This window comes from Choloepus didactylus, chromosome 13, assembly GCF_015220235.1.
Source record: "Choloepus didactylus isolate mChoDid1 chromosome 13, mChoDid1.pri, whole genome shotgun sequence".
Taxonomy (NCBI): domain Eukaryota; kingdom Metazoa; phylum Chordata; class Mammalia; order Pilosa; family Megalonychidae; genus Choloepus; species Choloepus didactylus.
The window spans coordinates 84,206,032-84,227,803 of record NC_051319.1 but is presented as its reverse complement, the minus strand read 5'-3'; the positions used below and the strand labels follow the sequence as shown (position 1 = coordinate 84,227,803).

General features: G+C 44.6%; 2 protein-coding genes across 4 annotated transcripts in view; one reads left to right on the top strand and one right to left on the bottom strand.

The window, feature by feature from the left end:
• The window catches only part of CYSTM1 (cysteine rich transmembrane module containing 1), a 103,061-nt gene that overhangs the window by 38,031 nt on the left and 43,258 nt on the right, over window positions 1–21,772 (bottom strand). The gene's annotated exons all lie outside the window — the stretch shown is intronic.
• On the top strand, window positions 12,228–19,819 carry LOC119508384 (60S ribosomal protein L36-like). Its single transcript, XM_037802005.1, has 2 exons — window positions 12,228–12,237; window positions 19,485–19,819. Exons 1-2 carry the CDS (start codon window positions 12,228–12,230, stop codon window positions 19,817–19,819), a joined length of 345 nt encoding a protein of 114 aa, XP_037657933.1.

Below are 21,772 nucleotides of genomic sequence, written 5' to 3'. Positions count from 1 at the left end.
CACTCTAATTATTTTTCTTGTTATTTTTGTGTGTGTGCTAATGAAGGTGCCAGGGATTGATTTGGGTGATGAATGTACCACTATGTAATGGTACTGTAAACAATCGAAAGTACGATTTGTTTTGTATGACTGCGTGGTATGTGAATATATCTCAATAAAATGAAGATTTAAAAAAAAAAAAAAAAAAAAAAAAAAAAAAGAACAGCTGCTGAAGGAGAGGACTGCCAGGAACCCAAGGCCCTGCCTATTCTATTCCTGCCTGCCCCTGACCCCACCTCACAGGCACACATACATAGTCCCTATCACTTTTCCTTTAATCTCAACCAATCACATGGCATCAGAGCCCAGGTTCAGGGTCAAGGGGACATGGTCACATCTTTGGGAATTATGACTGGGAAGCTCAGGCAGGGATCAGGGCAGCATAGCTTCTAGGAATGGCAAGGAGGGGCAGGGAGGTGGGGAGAAAGCTCACATACTGAGCCTGGATCAGAAGAGGGACCTGCCCAGCATGGGAACAAACGGCAGCAGAACGGGGGCTGCCGCTCACAGGCCACAGACAGATCTGTGTGCTGACCCTCAGGCCCATGCCTAGTAACAGTCCACTCCATGCACTCCAGCAGGGAAACCCCACAGTGGATTTCACTTGTACCTGCCCGGATGGCCTGCCAAGTCCTCAGCCTGTCCCCCATCCTGGATGGGCAACTTTGGGCAGACACACCTGACCCCCTCCAGGAACCGATCTGGTGGCATACCTCTAAAACAACCTCCTTCTTTTCAACCTGCCCCTGGACAGAAGGGTACCCCTTTCCCTCCCTGATGGCTCCAGAAATAGCTGCCTGATTCATTAGCAGGCTCCTCCCAGGGTTGAGGCCAGAAACCCAGCTTGAGGTTGGGTTACTGTGAGAGAGGCCCTCCTTCCACATCCTACATAGATCTGATTCCCTCAGGAGCATCTGATCTGCTGTCTGGCAGACTCCTCCCTTCATCCTCCAGCATCCAAAACAAACCCAAATAAGGCAACCAACAAGGGACTAAAACAGCAGCAGAGTACTAAGCATGTACTGGTTCCATCTCTCAACTCTTCTCCATCTCAGACCCTTCTGGTGCTCCTTCCCTCCTTCCTGGCTCAGGGTCTGGTCCAGCTTTGCCCCTGACATGGGCAGTCCCTTCACCTCCTGGAACCACAGTGCCTTCACCTGCAAACAGCAAGGTTGATAATGGTGTCTTCAGCAACGGCCCAAAGAGATGAAAATATGTTGGCAATGAAATATCACTTGGCCCTTCCACCTCCCTGCCACAGAGCCACAGAGCCAGGACAGCAGTGGAAGGCAGCAGTCAGTCCTGAGAAAAGCAGAGTAGAAAAGCAGCAGAGAATGTCTGCATCCTCCTCCTCTGCACTGCCAAGCTGAATCCTCCCCACCATCTGGGGGCTCTTAGGGTGCCTTCCTGACCTATTCTAGCTCACCAAGGATCGTCTGGACTCTGAATTCCTGCTACCACACTATAATCGCAATCATTCAAAAACAGCCTTAGAAATGTCAAGCAGTCCTTAAGACAAAGAATATAGGAGTGAGGTGGAGACAGGCCCAACCTAAGCGTTTATTTGGATTAAAAAGGTAGGTAGCAGAACCCAACATGCCTGGGAGAACAGACAGACCAGGGGACTTTCATTTTGCATATGAGTGACGTTTTTATTTTTAGTGTTGTGTCATCAGAATAGAACAAAGATAGGACTGTCCCAGAAATGGCTGGTTTATTTTCAGTGTTTCTATACACCCTGAATAGACTAAGTTTGTCAAGCGTAGGGAATAGGCCTTCTCCATGTGCAGCCCTCACGAGGCCTGAGACATAGGGGGTACGGCATGAGGTGGACGGGAACTAAGAGCATGCACAGCATCAGTCAGCACACACAAGCCTCTGGCCGGGGCATCCCAGCCAGGAACTGGTGGCCACTGCAGACAGTGGCAGGGTCCCTGCCCCATTTACAAGGGCTGAGTGGCCTGTGGTCTAGGTCCTCACCATGTCATGGCTCTCTGAGTCTCCTGGGACACTGGTGATTGTTCATAGTGTCCTAAGTGCAGAAGAAGTATGAGTTTGGGGAATTTTGAATACGAAATTAATGCAGGGAATCATCACATACCCATCAAGACAAGTCTCACAACCAGCCCTCTCTCTCCACTTCCTAACTGGTCTGGCAAATACAGAGGGACACAGGTTCAAGAGAGCCTTGGCTAGAGGTAGGGAGACCCAGAATAGGACAGCCTGACTCATCAAAAGCCCATTATCACCCAGAGGTGTCAGCCTCACCAATCACAGAGGACCCTAGGACTGGTTCTTAGCTGGTCCAGAGAAAAACAGTCTTGGCAACTCCAAATGCCAAGCCTTTTCAGAAATGATATATTTTACTTTCCTAGGGAAAAAAACTACACACGATCCTAGTAGTTCTAAATGTTGTACAAGAATTGAATGAAACAAAAACAGATTACAAGAGCCAAAAGACATGGGGGAATAATGCCACACCTGCACAAACTGCCGTGAGTGGAAGACAAGTGGCCTTGATGGCTTCAGTCTCAGGAGGCTCAGGGTTTCAGACAGAGCGAGGTGTGGGGAAAAGGCCAAAAACAAGCTCAACTCAGGTGAGGAAAGAGGAGAGTCAGAGTCAGCAAGACCCTGCAGCCCTAGAACAAGCCAGCTGTGGAGAGGAGTGCCTTGTGCCAATCCCCACCCCCGGGTGATGAGGGAGCCCCCACAATCACAAGGGAAGTGGCCAACTGAAGTACAGTCACCAAAAGATGATATGTAAAACTGGAATTATAACATGTTGTGAAAATCTATCAAATATCAAAATGAAGTCCAGTGTTACGCGTGACCAGTGGTGGTTATGTTGGAGTCTAAAATTAAATGGTGAGTAAGGCTGACTTTTGGTCTGTAAGTCAAACCCTCAGTGGAGAAGGGTGATTCATGAGAAATTGATCCTCTGAAACTTCTTACTGCTTTCTGCTTTAAAACCTCACATTCTTCAATCCTCTGCTTATTCATGAGGATTCCTGGCACCTCGACACTCCAGGGAGGAAAGACACTAGAGCTTCGCATCTCAGCAGGTAAAACTCTGTCTGCTGGTGGCTCAGGGACATTCTGTTCCAGCAGCAGCTCCAGTTCTCTTCAGATCGGTAGTGTGAATCAATCCTGCAGTCCCCTGGGGTCAGCCTGGACTCCACCCAGCTGGAGGCACATCGTGGTAACCAAAAAAAGCCCGCTCTGCCTGCCTGTGTGTCCACCTGCCCTCACGCCTGAAGTCTCCTCCAGACTGCTCCAACTGTATCTCATATCCAGAAAACGTGCTGAAGAAGCAGAAGGACGCTGCTACTGCCAACACTCTGCTCAGTCTCTCACCTCACATGCTCACTTCTCGTCTTCTTGACACAGCCAACACTGCAGGGGGGTCCAGAAATAAAAGACCCCATCCCTGGAGCATACACCACTGACAAAGAAGCAACAAAGAACTAAGGCAGCACATGGTAACATGCCAAACTGGGTGGGACCAACATAAATATAATTGTAATTCAGAATCAGGACAGATCCTTTTGATGGGTTATAGTGGGAAGAATGTCAATCTTATTACTGCCCTGTCCTCATTCCTCATCCCTTATGCTGCTACAAGAGAATTAAGGAAACAATATTTAGTGAGTGGCTCATCAAAAATGGGTGTCATCCTGGACTGGCCTTGTCTGCCACAGCCAGCCCTTGGAGCCCTGACTGCTGGGTCATTGCAGCCTGATCCCCCTCGCCCCAAGAATGGGATGGTGGCGATGGTGATTAATGTTACTCCATACCCTGCTGAGCAGCAGGAAATACGCTTGAAATCAGGGAATCACAGAACCAAAGCAAGGAGAGAAAAGGTAGAGAATGGAAAAGAATGTCAGGGGGCACTGACATTGGGAATTTGTTGTTTCTGAATATAAGACAACTACTGCCATGGTTTTAGAAAGCTAGATAGAAATCAGGAAAATAATTATTTTCCTGGTTTTCAACCACTGGGTTACAGAAAAAAAAATGGAGAGGTCACCTTGAATGGAACTGGCTCTGTGGAACTTGCCCAAATGGGAGCGATCACCAAAGAGGTAGCTGTTGGGTTTTACCCATTTGTGTCCAGGCACCGACAGGCACAGGTGGCTCTGTTATCAGTGGTGTTAGTCTGACTCACATTAAGTGCCTGCTCCAGGAGTCTCATTCAAACAATACTTGCCATGTTTTCTAAGAAGGCAAATACTGCCATATCATTTTTACTGAACACACAGCATGTTTTTATCTTAGGTATACAGCCCACAACTGGCTTCTACATGTACCAGATTTCTGTGTTACTGATTAACAGCTCCAGCAGATATATTTATGCAAAACATCCCAAGTTGTTTTCTTCCTCCATTGCCAGGAGGAATTCTGTGACCATAAAAATAGTTGTGTTTTCACTTGAGTGCACCTTGGTTCAGAGCCCTGGCATATGGTGGGTTTTGAGGTCAGCAATGACTGCTCCCAGTGAACCTGGTGAGACCGGGACCCTAAGCAGACCTCATTCCTACCCCCTATTCCCTGCAGATACTGCCCAACATTTCAGAGGTTATCCCTGTAGATCTGGAAAGGACTGTGTGGAGTGCCTGGGCTCCACCAAGTTATCCATGGCAATTCCTGCTGTTTCATAACACTGCTACAAGCCAACATCCACCCAAAAAGCAATGACAAAGGGTCCTGAAAACCACATCTTACCCAGTGGGATGCGCAATTTCGCAAATGTGAGGTAAGAGACTTCCTGAGTGGAGTAAGGGAGACAGAGGGGGTGGCCTGGCCTGTAGAACTGTGGTTAGAACTCTGCCAACTTGGGAAACAGGACTAGGGTTTAGAGAAACAACTTCCTTCCATGGTTAACTCCACCAGTTCTGGGCAGCTTGTCACTGAAGCCAGGTCAAAAAGGTTTCCAACATCATAACCAACCACCTTTCCACTGAAACACCAGGCTCTGCCTGCCTGCAAGAAAGAGATAGGCTAATCTTTGCCATGAAAAAGCTAAGGCAAAAAACTAAGCAAGCTTAGCCTTGGAAGTGGAGGAGATGTGTGGGGAGCCTCCAATATGCCAGGAGGTCCAGAAGGCATCTCCTCATTCTCCCCATCCACAGAGCAGGGTTCAGCTGCCCAAGGTGGTGGGTTTATTTACAGCACCACCAGTTTGGAGAACCAGCAGATGGTAACAATAGAATGAATCTTACTGAACTCTGAAAGCCCAGCATCTAGCACACTCAACCTAAGGCATACTCTCAGACAGTCTGTTTGCAGCACTTCTGTCAGCACTGGCTTACAGCTATTCCCCAAACTGCAGCACAAGCAGACCCAATCTCCTGGGTCTAAGGGCACACCCAGAAACTCAGTGTCGAACTGAGGAGAGCCAGCTCTAGAGTTGGACACCCTGGGGTCCAGCCTCGGTGCATCTTGAGGGTGGGACAACCTCTTCCAGCTTCAGGTTCCTCATCTGTACAGTGCAGATAATAATAGCAGCTATTCCCTCCTCCTTGGGTTCTTCAGGGACTTAATGAGCTAATCCACATAGGCCAGTGCCTAGTACACTGCATGTCAGCCCTTATTATTGCTCTTAAGGCAGAGACCTAAAGGACTATTGCTGACAGGGCGGCGCAGGAATGAAACACAGACACAAAATACAAAGTTCTGGGAGCAGGGGACTCAGAGCCTTGTAGGCAAAGAGTACCTCTGCTTGCTTCACATCATATTTATTAGCTTCATTTTATCACAAGAATTAGGGGAGTTAGTAACAGGCCGGAGAAGGCAGGATAAAGAAGTTAGTAAGATAGGAAAGTCAGGGACAGGCTACGCTTCTTGTAGCAACAATGCAGGTGCTGCCCTGGACAGTGTTCTGTCCAGGCAAGACTTGATGTTCCGCACCCCTGAGCACGTCAAGGACGCACTCCCAGCTCAGGCTATTTTCCCACAAAGGACAAAAGACAGGGTTCCCCAATTGCTGAGACACCTGGAAGCAACATGGGCATTACATAAAGCTGGTACAAGATCCTACAGTTAGTTTCATTTTACACAATAATGAGAGGTTTCAGAAGAATAAGAGACATGGAAATGGGGTAAAAGAGGCATCTATTTCCCTGAGGTATTGCCCGAGCCCAACTCCTTGTGGATGACAGGCTGGGTGATAATTCAGGAAGGCTGGGGGCACTGCCTCCTGATGGTGTGCACAACCAAACAGCCATCCTTATTACCTACCCCACCATAGCAGGCCAGAGCAGGCTATCATCAAGAATCCTTTTACCAAACCAAACCCCTTACCCTCACCTCCCTTCTCCCCTGTCTATACAGGGGTCCTGTTCAGAAATTCCTTTTGGCCACTAAGAAGACCCCTGGGTGACCCTCACCTCCTGATTCTACTAGGACAAAAATGCCAAGGACTCTAATGTGTCTCCTACCACTTATTCCCTACAGCCTAGCATGGGGCACTCAGCAGACCAGGCACACAGGGGACAATGAATGAATGAATGAATGAACGAACAAATGAACGGATAAGCAAATGCTTTGCACCCCTTATCTCAGTTGGAAAAGTTGCTTCCAGCCTGCAAATATGGGCTTAGCTGGCTACTGTTTGAAGTGTAAAATGTAAAGCATTAACAAGAAAAAACATGAAGACCCCATCAGCCTCAAGTTCTTAAGGAAGGCAGTCATTCCCATTTCGTCAATTCAAACCCTTCCAAAGGGATCTCAACATATTCTGCACTTTCCAGAAAGGGGGTAAGGGCAGGCCCTGATCACAAAGCTATCATCTTATACTCTAAGGGATCAATCTGACTAGGAGGAGATATTGGAGAGAGGGCCAGACAAGCAAAGGCAGCCCAGGGTCTCACCCCCCTGTTAGGCCAGTGGAGGGAGGGCCCTGTAGCCACAGAGTACACCTTCTCCGGAGGGGCCTCTCTGGAGTCTTTCCTGCAGTCCCAGGGCATCCGAAGGATCCAGGCTCTCACCCACAGCCCTGAGGAGCTCATGGTTACCCACAGGCTGCCCAAAGGGAGGAGAGAATACCTTGGGCATGCATACCTCCAAAAGCAAAAATCCATTTTTACTCATTAAGAACAACTCAAATGCCATCTTGCACTCTCTCAAATCCTCCAAACTGATAAGGTCTCCCAGGCCACCAGATGGACTCATTTCAAGAGTAAATGGAGGAGGACTCGGGACAAGATGGCGGCATAGAGAGGAGTGGAAGCTAAGTAGTCCCCCTGGAACAACTACAAAAAACCAGAAACAACTAGTAAATAACCCAGAATAACTGCGGGGGGACAAACGAGACCGTCCATTCATCATACACCAACCTGAATTGGGAGGAATGCCCGAGAACACAGCATAAAATCTGTAAGTAAAACCTGCGGAACCAGGTCGGCAGACCCCCTCCCCCATAGCCCGAGCTGCAAAGCCTCGTGGTGCCAGAGAGAAGCTCTCTCCCAGCAAGTGAATATAGCTCAGCTGAGCTCCAACTGGGGTTTTAAGTAGCGAGTGTGAACTGCTCACTACAGGTACGCAGCCCCAAAAAACAGACAGAGGCTTTGGGTGATGACTGACCTGGGAGAGCCGGAGGGTTGCCTTGGACTCCGTCTGAAGGGAACTATCTGTTTCTTTTTTGGCTCAGTGGAGAAAGCCCCAGTCATTTTCAGTTTCCAGGGCTGTGACTCTGGGAAGGGTGGAGACACCACAAGCAGAGCGAGACCATTGAAATGCTAATGACCTCCACCTGAGGGGTCTTTCTTCTCTAGGAGGAAAGGGGTGGGGCCCTTTCCATTCAGAACCAGACCCCAGAGCCTGGGGGAACATGGCCATACCTCCTCACACCAGTCAAGGATTATAGGCTGACAGGCGTCACCTGCTGGGCAGAAAAGCACAGTGACCCGAGGCATCAAAGGGTGGAGCAATTTTCTAAGACGCACCCGCAGGGAAACCAGATACTGAATATTTCTTCCCTCTGGGACCTGAGCCTGTTCTGGTCTGGGAAAACCTGATTTGGATAACCAAGGAAACCATGCCTAGACAACAGAAAATTACAGCCTACACTAAGAAAAACAAAGTTATGGCCCAGTCAAAGGAACAAACGTACACTTCAACAGAGATACAGGAATTTAAACAACTAATGCTAAATCAATTCAAAAAGTTTAGAGAAGATATTGCAAAAGAGATAGAGGCTGTAAAGGAAGCACTGGACATGTATACGGCAGAAATCAAAAGTTCAAAAAACCTACTAGTAGAATCTATGGAAATGAAAGGCACAACACAAGAGATGAAAGACACAATGGAAACATACAACAGCAGATCTCAAAAGGCAGAAGAAAACACTCAGGAACTGGAGAACAAAACACCTGAAAGCCTACACGCAAAGGAGCAGATGGAGAAAAGAATGAAAAAATATGAGCAACGTCTCCGGGAACTCAAGGATGAAACAAAGTACAATAATGTACGTATTATTGGTGTCCCAGAAGGAGAAGAGAAGGGAAAGGGGGCAGAAGCAATAATAGAGGAAATAATTTATGAAAATTTCCCATCTCTTATGAAAGACATAAAATTACAGATCCAAGAAGCGCAGCGTACTCCAAACAGAAGAGATATGAATAGGCCTACGCCAAGACACTTAATAATCAGATTATCAAATGTCAAAGACAAAGAGAGAATCCTGAAAGCAGCAAGAGAAAAGCGATCCATTACATACAAAGGAAGCTTAATAAGACTATGTGCGGATCTCTCAGCAGAAACCATGGAGGCAAGAAGGAAGTGGTGTGATATATTTAAGATACTGAAAGAGAAAAACCACCAACCAAGAATCCTGTATGCAGCAAAGCTGTCCTTCAAATATGAGGGAGAGCTCAAAATATTCTCTGACAAACAGACAATGAGAGACTATGTGAACAAGACACCTGCCCTACAGGAAATACTAAAGGGAGCACTACAGGGTGATAGAAGACAGGAGTGTGTGGTTTGGAACACAATTTTGGGAGATGGTAGCACAACAATGTAAGTACACTGAACAAAGGTAACTATGAATACGATTGAGAGAGGAAGATGGGGAGCATGTGAGACACCACAAGAAAGGAGGAAAGATAACGACTGGAACTGGGTAACTTGGTGAAATGTAGAGTATTCAACAATTGTGATAAAATGTACAAATATGTTCTTTTACGAGGGAGAACAAGCAAATGTCAACCTTGCAAGGTGTTAAAAATGGGGAGGCATTGGGGGAGGGATGCAATCAGCATAAACTAGAGACTGTAACTAATAGAATCATTGTATTATGCTTCCTTTAATGTAACAAAGGTGATATACCAAGGTGAATGCAGATAAGAGGGGGGATAGGGGAGGCATGTTAGACACTTGACATTGGTGGTATTGTCTGATTCTTTATTCTACTTTGATTTAAGGTTATTTTTCCTTTTGCTGCTTCCTAGCTGTCATTTTTTTGTTTCCTCTTTCTTTTGCCTCTCTACCTTCTTTGACTCTCCCTCCTGCCTTGTGGAAGAAATGTAGATGCTCTTGCTTAGTATGAGCAGAATGTTCAATTAGGATGAACTTAAATGTTTGGAAATGAACAGGGGTGTTGGTAGCAAGATGTGAGAATAACTAACAGCGCCGAATGGTGTGTGAATGAGGTGGAAAGGGGAAGCTCAGAGTCATATATGTCACCAGAAGGAAAGTTGGAGGTCAAAAGATGGAAATGTATAAAACTGAATCTTATGGTGGGCAATGTCCATGATCAACTGTACAAATACTAGAAATCACTTCCATGAACCAGAACAAATGTATGACAATACAATTAGAAGTTAATAATAGAGGGGCATATAGGGAAGAACTATATACCTATTACAAACTATATACTACAGTTAGTAGTATTTCAACATTTTTTCATAAACAGTAACAAGCGTACTATATCAATACTAGGAGTCAACAATTGAGGGGGGTTGGTTAGGGATAGGGGAGGTTTAGAGTTTCCTTTTCTTTTTTTCTTTTTCATCTTTCACTTTATTTCTTGTCTGGAGTAATGAAAAGTTTCTAAAAATTGAACAAAAATTAAGTGTGATGGATGCACAGCTGTATGAGGGTACCCAGGGGCAAGTGATTGTACACTTTGGATCTTTGGATAATTGTATGGTATCTGAACAATCTCAATAAAAATGAAAAAAAAAAAACAAAAAAATAAAAAATAAAAAATAAAAAGAAGGCAAAAAAAAAAAAGAGTAAATGGAAAAGTTCAGAGGGAACCAAGACACTACTAAAAAAACAAACCTAATGGAGACTTTTCTCTGTAAGGAAAATACAATTGAAAGGCATCAAAATCTTTCCTAGCCTGTTCCCAATTCATTGTCTTTAAATAGATGTGTCTCTGGGGAAAGAGTCTGGTGCCTGAGACCTCAAGAAGAAAACTCTCCGCCTCCCCACCTAAGTATAAGCCCCAGAACAAGTGTGTGTGTGCTGGGGGTGGGGGGCAGCCCCATTGCCTTCCCCAGCTTCAGAAAGCCCCTGAAGTCTGAGGGGCCAAGGATGGGTCAGAGCATCCCCAGAGCATGTGCCACCTTCTCCAACCAAGATCCCAGCCTGGGCCTGCAAGGCAGCCTTTGACCAAATGAGGGAAAGGCCACACAGCCCAGCAGGAAGATAAGAGGAGGGGAGCAGTACTGGCCTTTCAAAATCTAGAGGCTTACAGGCCTGACAGCACACAGCAACATGCTTCTTGGCCGCAAACTGATACGACTTTCCGTAAAAGTTAATAGAAAAGTAAAACTTCCTGGAGGAGGGACCCACTCTCTCAGGGAGCCATGGCAAGGCTGGAGCAGCAGACCAGAGCAGGCTACTCAAATACTCAAATACTCAGCTGTGACCCACTTACTGGTCTGTCTGCCCCAGCCCCTGGTCCCTGCCCGACTGTAGGCTCAGCCTCACAGTGTAGGAACTGCTCCTCTTCTTTGGTGTCCCCAAGGTCCAGCCCTTTCAGATTCAGGTTCCCTGGAGTCAGGGAACCTGAATATACGTGATATAGTCCACTTAAGTAAAATGCAAGTCTTCTAACCACTTTGTGGACAGTATTCTCACCTGAAAAATGGAGACAATAACAGTACCAACCTCTTGGGATTATTAAGATTAAATGAGGGGATTGTTATCAACATTAAATGAGGTAATCCTCATAAAACAGTTAGCACAGTGCCTAGCACAGTAAACAGACAATAAATTATAACTATTATTGCTGCTGTTATTCCGTAAACTAAATAAAGGAATACAAGGAAAAGCAATCCATACTGTAGAGCTTCATACTGTGCTGAGATTTTTAAAAACAAGAATAATTTAGACTAGGGGAAAACAATAACTCCTGAAGTCAGCAGTGTGAGTCTAATATATGAGAAAGAGACTTCAATGAAAACTGACCACCGCTCCTTAAGACTTGGCAGAAGACGTAAGGATTTGTTAAATTAAAAATGAAAAACGAAAAACAAAACAAAACAAAACAACACCCAGCAAAACTTTCATGTAGCATTATATTACTGCAAATACATTCCCTGGACAGACTAACATACTAGCTGAATTTAAAAAAGTGCTACATTTTTAAAAATTAAACATAGACCAAAAGATTTATACCAAAATGTTAATAACTGCTATGTCTGGGTAGTAAAATTATGGGTATTTACTTTTAATAAGGAAGAGATATTTCTGTAATTAAAGTCATTAAAGAAAAAAAAATAGAACAAAGAAAATGTTTCTCTGTGAGGACCAGGTGTAAGCCAGGAGCAGAGACTCTGGGGTGTGGGCACGGCTGAACTAAGGATTTAAAAGACACCAGCTCTTGGTCCTCTGATGATTCTGGACTTGATCATGGCATTCCTGTTATTGTCTGTCAGGTTAAGTCCTCACCTAACACAGACACCAATCCTTGCCATCTTCACTTTTAGCATTTCAGTTCAAATCACTCTGCATCCTGATTTTTAGAGTATCTTGACTCTGGGAAGCCATGGTATCCATAAGCAGGATACAGATTTGAAAAAAAAAAAGAAGCACCAGATTCTACCAGTGTAGCCATTTCTCCTGAGAGTGGCTTCCACAAAACCCAAGGGAGGCTTCACAGAATGAAAAAGCTGTCAGTTTTCAAGAGGTTCCTCCCCAAGTTTCCTCTGTGGCTGACCACACTGACTACTGGGAAGATGGAGCCAGGTACCCAGGGGCAGTGTGTCACGGGAGCAGCTGATCCAGTTAGAGCTGTGCTGCTGCCTGCACAGACCCTGGAGCCTGCACCCCTCCAGTGTAGCTAACCCCTCACTACTACTTTGAAGGGTAAATCTTACCTAAAGAAACATCCCTAACACCCAAGATGTCACCTCCTGCAGTAGCAGGCTGGCTCTGCAGACTGGAACTGGGCATGGGGGATCCCAACACCATTGTCTGGGCTCCAGTCCTTCTGAGACAGAACCGCTCTGTCCCACCACACCTACCACTCTTCCTTACTGCCTTTCATCCAAAGCAGTCCTCTTTTTCTTGCCCACTAAACCAATTTCCTCACTGTTTATATCTAAACTAAAAGAGCTATGGGAGAGGCAAAGGGAATGTATATATCATGTTTTCAAGACTGGGTAAAAGCAGTAGAGCAGAAAACCCATGCTGTGCCTGAGTGAAGGGGGCTAAGAACAATGAAGCAAACTTCTCTGGGAGCAGTGTCAGACTTGAAAACACCTCTGTTTCCCCAGGCCAGCTAGGTCAAGTCAACTCAGCCTGCTCCCAGCCAGCAGGCATTGGGCACATCCTCCTAGTAAGAGCAAATTGGATCTGCAAAGAGCATTTGTTTTTTCATACTCCATTACCCCTGAGTGCTAGGCAGGCCCAGTGGCCAAGGCTTTTGAAAAGGCAGAGAGAATGTTTTGTATAACATTCCCTCTATCCCTGAGAAGACAGCAAAACCTGAGGTCATCTTTAGGAGCCTACAGTCTTCCTAGTGTCCTCATGGCCAGACTGTCTTCACATGACTGGCAAAGGTCCATGACACCTTGTGCAGTCATTAGAAACCGTCACCAAAGCACTTGGCTTAGCAGAGCAAACCTGTCATGTTAAGGCTGAGATCTCAAGCATATGGAATGAGAATCAGAGTTGGCACTAAGTTCCTAGTACACTTACTAAAAGGCATTCTCATCTGCTTTTGAGAAAAGAAAAGGAAGGGAGTAACAATGGGGTGCCACCATAGAGACCAAGGATTATAAAGAGAGCCCTCCTTTACCTCTGTGAACAGTGAGTGTTTTTGCTAATTTTGAAGAATTTTAAGGATATCCTCTCATGGATGCAAGAGCCCAGTAGTCAAGAACACACTCTGCAATCAGACAAACCTGGGTTCAATTCAACGCTCAGCTAGTTGCTCTTTAACCTTAGGCAAGTTATTTCATCTCTCTGATTCTTGGTCTCCTCTCTGAAATGGGATAATAATACCACCAGGACTGCTGTGTGGATTACATGAGCTAATGTACACAAAGGATTTGGGCAAGCAGCTAAAGAATGGTAGCTAAAAGAAAATCTGGGTTCCTTTGTATACCAGGAAATACATCTCTTATAGATGTCACATCCACTTGCCCAGACAGAGAGAAAACTCAAAGCTCACACTCAGTTTTAGGATAAACTTACAACTAGAAATGAGAACATTTATTTAGCACCTGGGACTAAGTTAAAGAAGGCATTTAACTGGTATCTGTTGAATAAGTGAGTGGTGGTTCCAAAGGAAAAAGGAAGACAGGTTATAAAAAATTTTTACACGGGAGGCACATGATAAAGTAGAAGCATGTCAGGCTCTGGGTCAGAGACCTGGGAGACCACAGGCAAGGCCTGATGGCTTCTCTAAGACTCTGGTTCCACATCTGTAAAATCTGGGATAGTACCACCTTCCCTGAAGGGCTGTTGTAAGAAGGAGAAGCCATGTCTACAAGCTCTCAGCCCAGCGCCAGTACCTCAGTAGGTGCTCAGTAAATGGTAATTATTGGGGAGCACAGGCTGTAGAGTGAGATTGCTGGGCTTGAATCAGCTCTACCACTTGCTAGCTGAGTGACCATGGGCTGGTTAGCCTTTCTATGCTTCAGTTTCTTCATCTGTATAATAAGGATAACAACAAGACATGCCTCAGAGGGTGTTCTGAGGACTAAATGAATTAATATATAAAAGTGCTGGCATATAGTAAGCATTCAATAAATATGGCTCTATTACTTAAGAGCCAGTATTCATTATTTATTACTAATTATTATTTAATAATTAATATTAAATATTAAAAGACTTGGAGCAAAGGAGTTAATGATACAGGGGTATATGGGAAAAAATGTATCTATTGCAAACTATGGTCTATAGTTAATATTTTAACACCCTTTCATCAACAGTACAAATGTATTACAACAATACTATGGGTCAATAATGGGGGGGAGAAGACGTATGGGAGGATTTGGGTTTTCTTTTTTATTTTTCTCTTTTCTGGAGCCATGAAAATGTTCTAAAATTGATCAAGGGGTTGTATGCACAACTATGTGATGTTGCTGCGAGCCAGGGATTGTATGCTTCAGATGGCTGGTATGGTGTGTGACTATATCTAAATAAAACGGCATTAAAAAAAAAAAAAAAAAAGACTTGGACCATATGTCTCAAACTCTACTCGTTCTGATGGTTTTAACCTAGGAATTGGTACTAAACACCTCAATTCTCCAGAGAGGCTCAGAAGCAAAGTCTGTCCAGTCAGGAAAGAAGGCATTATTCATAGTTCCAAATTCTTGGAGCCTTCTCTTTTGAGCAGGCCACCAGAAAAAGTCATGTATTTTTCAGCTGCTGAAGAAGCTGATTAGGAAGGACTTTTCCACCCCTGGGCTCAAAAGCAATGGCCAACTTAAATATTTAATATGAAGACTCTAGAGCAGTGGTTCTGAGAGAGCAACTCTGGCCCCCAGGGAACATTTGGCAATGTCTGGAGACATTTTTGGTTGTCATAACTGAGGAGATACTACCGGCATCTAGTGGGCTGAGGCCAAGGATGATGATAAATATCCTACAATGCACAGGACAGCAAACAAACAAAGAATTATTAGGCCCAAAATGTCAGTCATGCTGAGGTTAAGAAACCCTGCTCTAAAGGAAAGTCACAGATGACAAAGTGGGAGAAAAAAGAGAATTCACGATGGTCTCTCCTCTACAATGGAAACCAGGTAAAGGACACGTACATGTAATGAAGAATAGCCTAGGAAATAACACAAAAAAAGATCTGAGGTGATGGAGGTATCTGGATTATGAGTGGATTTTTTTTTTTTTTTATTTCTATGAGAATTTGAGGACCAGAGAAGGAGTGAAGACTGGCATGGAGTAGAGGCAAGAATGCCCAAAAGCTATATATATATATATCTATCTCAATCCTGATTATTCACATATCTGCGGCTGCCAATATTATAGTATTCCAACCTCCTGCTACACAATGAATATTGTCTCAGACCCTAGACAAAATATGAATAAGTTGAGGGAAGAAAAGTAATACAAACAGTCCTTTCTGCAAAGTCAAACTCAGAGTTTAACAACTTGAAAAAGCTTATTCCAGAGTTTTACCCTGTCCTCTCTCCTGCAAATCTCTGAATTCTTCATCTTTAATCACTCAACAAGTTACTGTAGAATCTAGTGATCAAACTACACGAAGTTTCTGCTATCACAGAGCTTTAAGAGAGTAAGGGAAGACCTAAGTCCCTTAATTCTATAACCAGAGTCATGACTGTAAAATTACAAACCAAGAGAGTACTATGAAGGACAGAAACCTGACCCAGTCCACAGGAGGAAGGGAGGGGAGGAGGCACACTCAGTGGCAGGGAAGTGATGCATGGGTGAGATGGGAAGGATTAACAGGAGTTACCTGAGCCAAGAGAGGAGTGAAGAATTTTCCAGGCTGTAGAGAGGAAACAGCAATGCAAAAGCCATGTGCAAGGAGAGCCTGATAAAGTCTCAGGAGTTAGAACAGAGCTGGGTAGAGGACCAAACCATGAAGAACCTAAGGCTTTCTGGAATGCTGGACTTTATTCTAAGAATGATGGAAACCATCAAGAAGGTGCAGAAGAAATGTTTTGACCTTTAAGCTGTAGAGTTCTTACTCCGGTGTGTCCAAGGGTTAGGTGAGGCAGCTGCTCCCACCTGGATCATTGTACTCTCAGGTAAGTCAAAACCTCTGGCCTACCACACAGAACTCCAGGGTAGTGGCAAAGCCTCCAAACTAAAAGAACACTGCAAGAAGAAGGATAGGTTTCCCTTCCAAACCAAGATTCAGCAAGTTCTAAGTGGGACTGTGCCCTCTCTAGAAAGACGAGGCCTCAAGATGGCTGAGAGAAATGGCTGATGTCAAAGCCCGTTAAGAGCCACAAATCCCACAAGGACCCACAAATCCCACGAGGACCCCTCAGACAGCCCTTCTTCTCCAAGTTCAGGCTGGATTAGACAACAACTAACTCTCCAATTTGTCACTGGGCTCTGTGCTTTCACCTGCACAAGTCCTGGGGATTCATTCTCTTGAAAGATCTTATGGAATCCCTACTAACTGCCAGCTACTGTGTTAGGTCTGGGATCCCTAATGCCCCCATACTTACCCCTTCCTTGATTGTCTTCTTCCTTCTCCCTCTGGAGACCTCCTTACTTGTGACCACCAGAACGCTATCTCTTCCCTTCTCATATCATGGCCACTCTAAAGTATACATGCTCAGACCCACTCACCAAGTCAGAAACCAGGAGCCTCCCAAGCCTCTGTCAGGCCCAGCTAAAGTTTTAAAGATGCTGGTCCAGAACCACACAAAACCTAAGGGCAACTTTTCCAAGGGATTCCATGAAAACACTACTTGGACATTAGAATATTCAAATGAATGTTCCAGGATATATGCTAAGAGAGTGACAGGAAGGTTGAAAGGATTGAACAAAGATAAACTGAGTATAAGATATCAAGGAGCATTTTGCAAGACTGTTGGTTCTTACCATCAAGATGACAAAGACCGGGATAAACTAGAAGGCCAAGAAGGAAAGAACCACAATGTACACCAAGAGTGTTCAAAGTTCCTGTCTCAGCCAGATTTAAAATAGGAAGGTGGCAACAGTGCAGAGCCCACAGGAGCTGGTGACCTATCCTGGAGGTAGAACCACTGAGGCAATTATTGCCATAGAGAACAGGCTCTCGAGTCAGGTGGCATCAGAATCCTTGCTCTGCCATATTCTGTCTCTGACCTTGGGCGAGTTATTATGCTCACTAAGCCTTAGATTCTTCTTTAATAGGACCCATCTCATAGGGTTATCATGCTAATTAAATGATAAAGGATATACAGGGCTCAGTACCAGGCCTGACATATGGCAGTAACTCAGTAAGTTGCAGCTCCACAGGGTTAATCCCAGAGTTCTGAGCAAATGAGCTGAGGAAGTAAAGGAACCCAAGGTAAGTCCTGAAGAAGAAATGTCTCAAGCTATCCCATGCAGCCAGAGGATATTGGGGGAGGGGACACTCAACCATTCAGCAAATATTAGGAGTAGAGCAGTGAACATAACATACAAAAGTCCCTGCCTTCAAGAAGCTTAGATTCCAGAGGGAGTTAGAAAAGTAGCCAAAGAACAAGAAATATGTTTGCTGGGGAGAAAAAATGTGGAAGAATGGGGAATGTAGTGATCAAATTAGATGAGGTTTCTGTTATTATGGAGCCTTATCATGGAGCTTTTCCCTGAGAGCTGCCTCACCCCCATCCATCCACAAGCAAAGATGCAGAAAACTTGGGTGGGCTTTCCTTTTCCTCATTGCCCATCAAGATCCTATAAACTGTACAAGGTGTATTACCTTATTCATTCTTTACCACAGTCTTGTAATCCCCATTTTACAGATAAGGAAACAGAAGCCCACAGAACTGAAGAAACTCTACGTAGATTCCTAAGCCATTGCAGCTTTGGGCATCAAAACTATGCCATGTCCCTGCTGGGATGTTTTGTCATCTGATACTTGGCAAAGAAAGAAGGCACTGAGCTGGATTTCATCTATGCTGGAAAGCCTTCCCAGAGCAATAAAAATGCCTGATCTTAGTTTCTGATGAAAAAGGCTTTTTTATAAAAGACTCAAGCCATTCTATAATTCCATACCTCAAGCCAATTAGCCAAAGAAGCCAGACTGTTAAATATCCTTCCTCTTCTATCACTCTGGCTGATGAGAACAGTGTCAGATACCAAGAACAGTGTGCAGGAGGAGAAATAAGCCATTCTATCACCCTCCCATAAATAAAATACAGGCCTCATAACTTCTTGCTCGTTGGCCAAGACCTGAAGGGCCCAGGAGGGTGCTCCTGGAACATGTACTCTCCTTTTGCTTCTTCAAATTTATAGACTTAGAAACCCTGTTCAAAAGCCTTTTTTTTTTTTTTTTTTTTGTAAAAAACAAAAAGCCATTTGGGCTTTTGAACTCTGTGGGGGCATCTCAAGGACTCTGGTGAAGTAGAATTTATTTTATTTTAAATCAATACATTGCTAGTATCACACTCCTAACCCAGAACATGTGCAAAACCCCAATACCCCAATAATAGTAAGGGAAGTGTTTAAAGAGAAAGGGGTGAGAGGACCGGACACCTAACATGAATTCACAACCACCCTTTGAAATGTAATACCTCCCATTCATCCAACACATATTTACTGAGCACTGTGCTAGGTGGTGTGGAAGCACATATGAAGGAGAAAAAAACCTCTGCCTTCACTAATCTCACACGGGGAGAAGGGCACAGTCGAAGATCAAGGAGGCTAAGTGACCTGCCCAGGTCATGGTGTTAATCAGGGTGGATTTAAATCCAGTTTTATCACACTCCACTTTACCTGTCTGCCAGAAAACTGATGCCAGGTTTGTGTGTGTGTGTGTTTTGGTGGGTGGAGAGGGAAAGGAGGGACTGAAAAGAAGTTTTCCTTTGGTAGTGTTTGGTGAACTTGTGTGGAGTCTGTGCAGCAAGGCATAATGAGGAAAAGCACTTAGCTTGGAATCGGAGACTTATATGCTAATCAAAACTCAGTGGCCCTGGGAAATCACTACACCTCTCTGTGCTTCAGTCTGAGTATCTTTAAATACAGGGGGCTGGCCTAGCAAGGAATGGTAGGTGGGTTTCATCTTACCTAACATCTTACCTAACAATTCAAACCTGTTCATTCATAGTGGCTGCCTAGAATGCTTTGGCAAGAAGGATTCTGAAGCCACATTCAGGCCTAGCAGGAGCCATAATTGATGAGGGATGTCTGCCAGGAGCTGGGAAGGGTGATTAGCCTGAGTCTCTAAGGACACTTCCACTTCCGACGATTAGAGGCATCTGAGTGGAAGTCATTTTAATTTTGGTGATAGAATTAAAACAAAACAAAACAAAAAAAACCTCCTTTCATGAACTTCTAACCAATTCACAAAAACCTTCCTTAAAAAGAAAGATTGCAACAAGGCAGCTACCCCATGGCCGTGGGCCTCAACAAGGGCCATAAGGTAACCAAGAACGTAAGCAAGCCGAGGCACAGTCGCCGCCGCGGGTGCTTCACCAAGCACACCAAGCACACCAAGTTCGTGCGGGACATGATCCGGGAGGTGTGCGGCTTCACTCCGTATGAGCAGTGCGCCATGGAGCTGCTCAAGGTTTCCAAGGATAAGCGGGCCCTCAAGTTCATCAAGAAAAAGGTGGGGACACACATCTGTGCCAAGAGGAAGAGAGGGGAGCTGAGCAACGCCCTGGCTGCCATGAGGAAAGCAGCTGCCAAGAAAGACTAAGCACCCCCCACCCCCACCCCGCATGTAATAAACGCTTTGTGGAAACAAAAAGGAAAAAAAAAAAGAAGATTGCTTATTTTCTGATCTAAGACTAGAGATGTGGTTTTTAATTTGTCATTTAAATAGTTCTCTTACTATGGTATATTCATGAAAACCTAGAAATAGTTTTGTAACTTAGAATGCTTCACTGAAACAGTTTACTTGTTGTCACTGGAACTTGTGGTAGTGTTTCCAAAGACACACCTACAATATTTCCCATTTCACGTGCTGTTTTGCAATGTGACCTTGCCACTCTCTCTCCCAACCCCCAACAAGGAGTGAAGTTTCTTTCCCTTCCCTTTGAATCTAGATAAACCTGTGGCTACTCCGACCAACAGAATGTGATGGAGTCGACATTCTTAGACGCTGAGTCCAGGGACAAAGAAAGCCAGGCAGATAACTGTATTGTGGTTATATATAAGATTTGGAGAAATCTAGGTGAAAGGTATATGGAATCATTTGTACTATTTTTACAATGTTTTTGTAAAACCACTAAGTTAAGTAATGAGTTTTTTAGTTCATTTTTATCCTCTAACATGGAAGACGCCCAACTACATTGAGACTGCCACGTGGGAGGATGCCCACGCTAGCCACACTGAGAGGCCTCGTGGAGGGGAAGACAGAGGACTGACCCATCTAGCCCCCAGCTGTTTCAAGCCATCCCAGTTGAAATGCCAGACCTATGGAATTCTTTTTTCTTTTTTTTTTTTGGATTTGAGGGAGCGATTTCTTGCTGTAATGAACCAAAAAAGCTAAGATTCCACCGAAACTGGGAGAGTTGACAGAATATGGTTCTGCTAAGTGCTGTGAAGAACAGATTAAAACTTCAAGGGAAATAAGAAGGTGGCCAAACAAAGCCAGTAGGAGTGGAGAAGTCCAGGATTGGGCTGGAACACGCTTAAGGACATGGCAGTATTTTGGCATAGGTACCTCCTGACCCCTCCCATCTTTCTCCCTCTGAAGCACCTGCCAAACCAAATGGCTTCTTTCTCCCAATTGCAGGTACAGGCCAACCCAATCTATGGACATGAAACACAGCCAAGAGGAAAGTTTCTAAATCTCATTTGAGGTAGAAAGTGCACATACCCAACCAAGCACACTGGTTACCATCTATGTTCCAGTCCCAGCAGAAGCCATGTGGAGTCCAGATGAGTATTTCCTGCCAGGCCCTGCCCAAACTGCAGAATCACAAACCCTGTGATTTGGGGTGATAGTTTGTTAGGTTACAAAAGATAGCCAAACATACATCACATTTCCACTTGTGACAAAAAGCCTTCAATTCTGGTTTGGCAAGAACTGGATACCCAAACAGGTCTTTTGGACTGAGGTCAGTTTAACATTCTTCTTGACTAAATGCTTTTGTTTCCTGAGTTCCTTTTTGTATAGTATCCTGCTCTTTTTCAATAAGATTTGTCTTCCCACGTATTTAAGACTATTAGGGTTTGTTTGTTTTTTTTTCTTTTTGGAGGAGAGTTTCTGCTCCCTGCATTGTCTGTTCCTTCAGAGTCCCTTTTTGCTGTTTGTTTTGATCAGCACTTTTCATGTTAGAGGCTTTACTGAGGTATCTGATGATCCTTGGTTCTCAATTTTTAAAGCTGAGGTTCTTTTGCTTGCACGCCTTAAAAAATACTGACTAATACAAACAGTAAAGCCTAACTAAGACGGTAGGAGTAAGGTTGATTGATTTCAGACATTAAGGAGATAAACTGGGCAGAAAGTGGGAATCTAATCTCATTTAGAAGGAAGTGCTACAAAAGAAGTTTGTACAGAGTGCAGTTTAAGCACATGGGGGTGGTAAATTCCACCCGAGGTGTGGTAAGGAAAAGCTTTGTGGAGGAGGTGAAGTTTTGTTTGCTCTCCAGGGATGGGTAGGTTGGGGCAGAAGTGGGAATGAGGAGTGCAGAATGCAGGGTG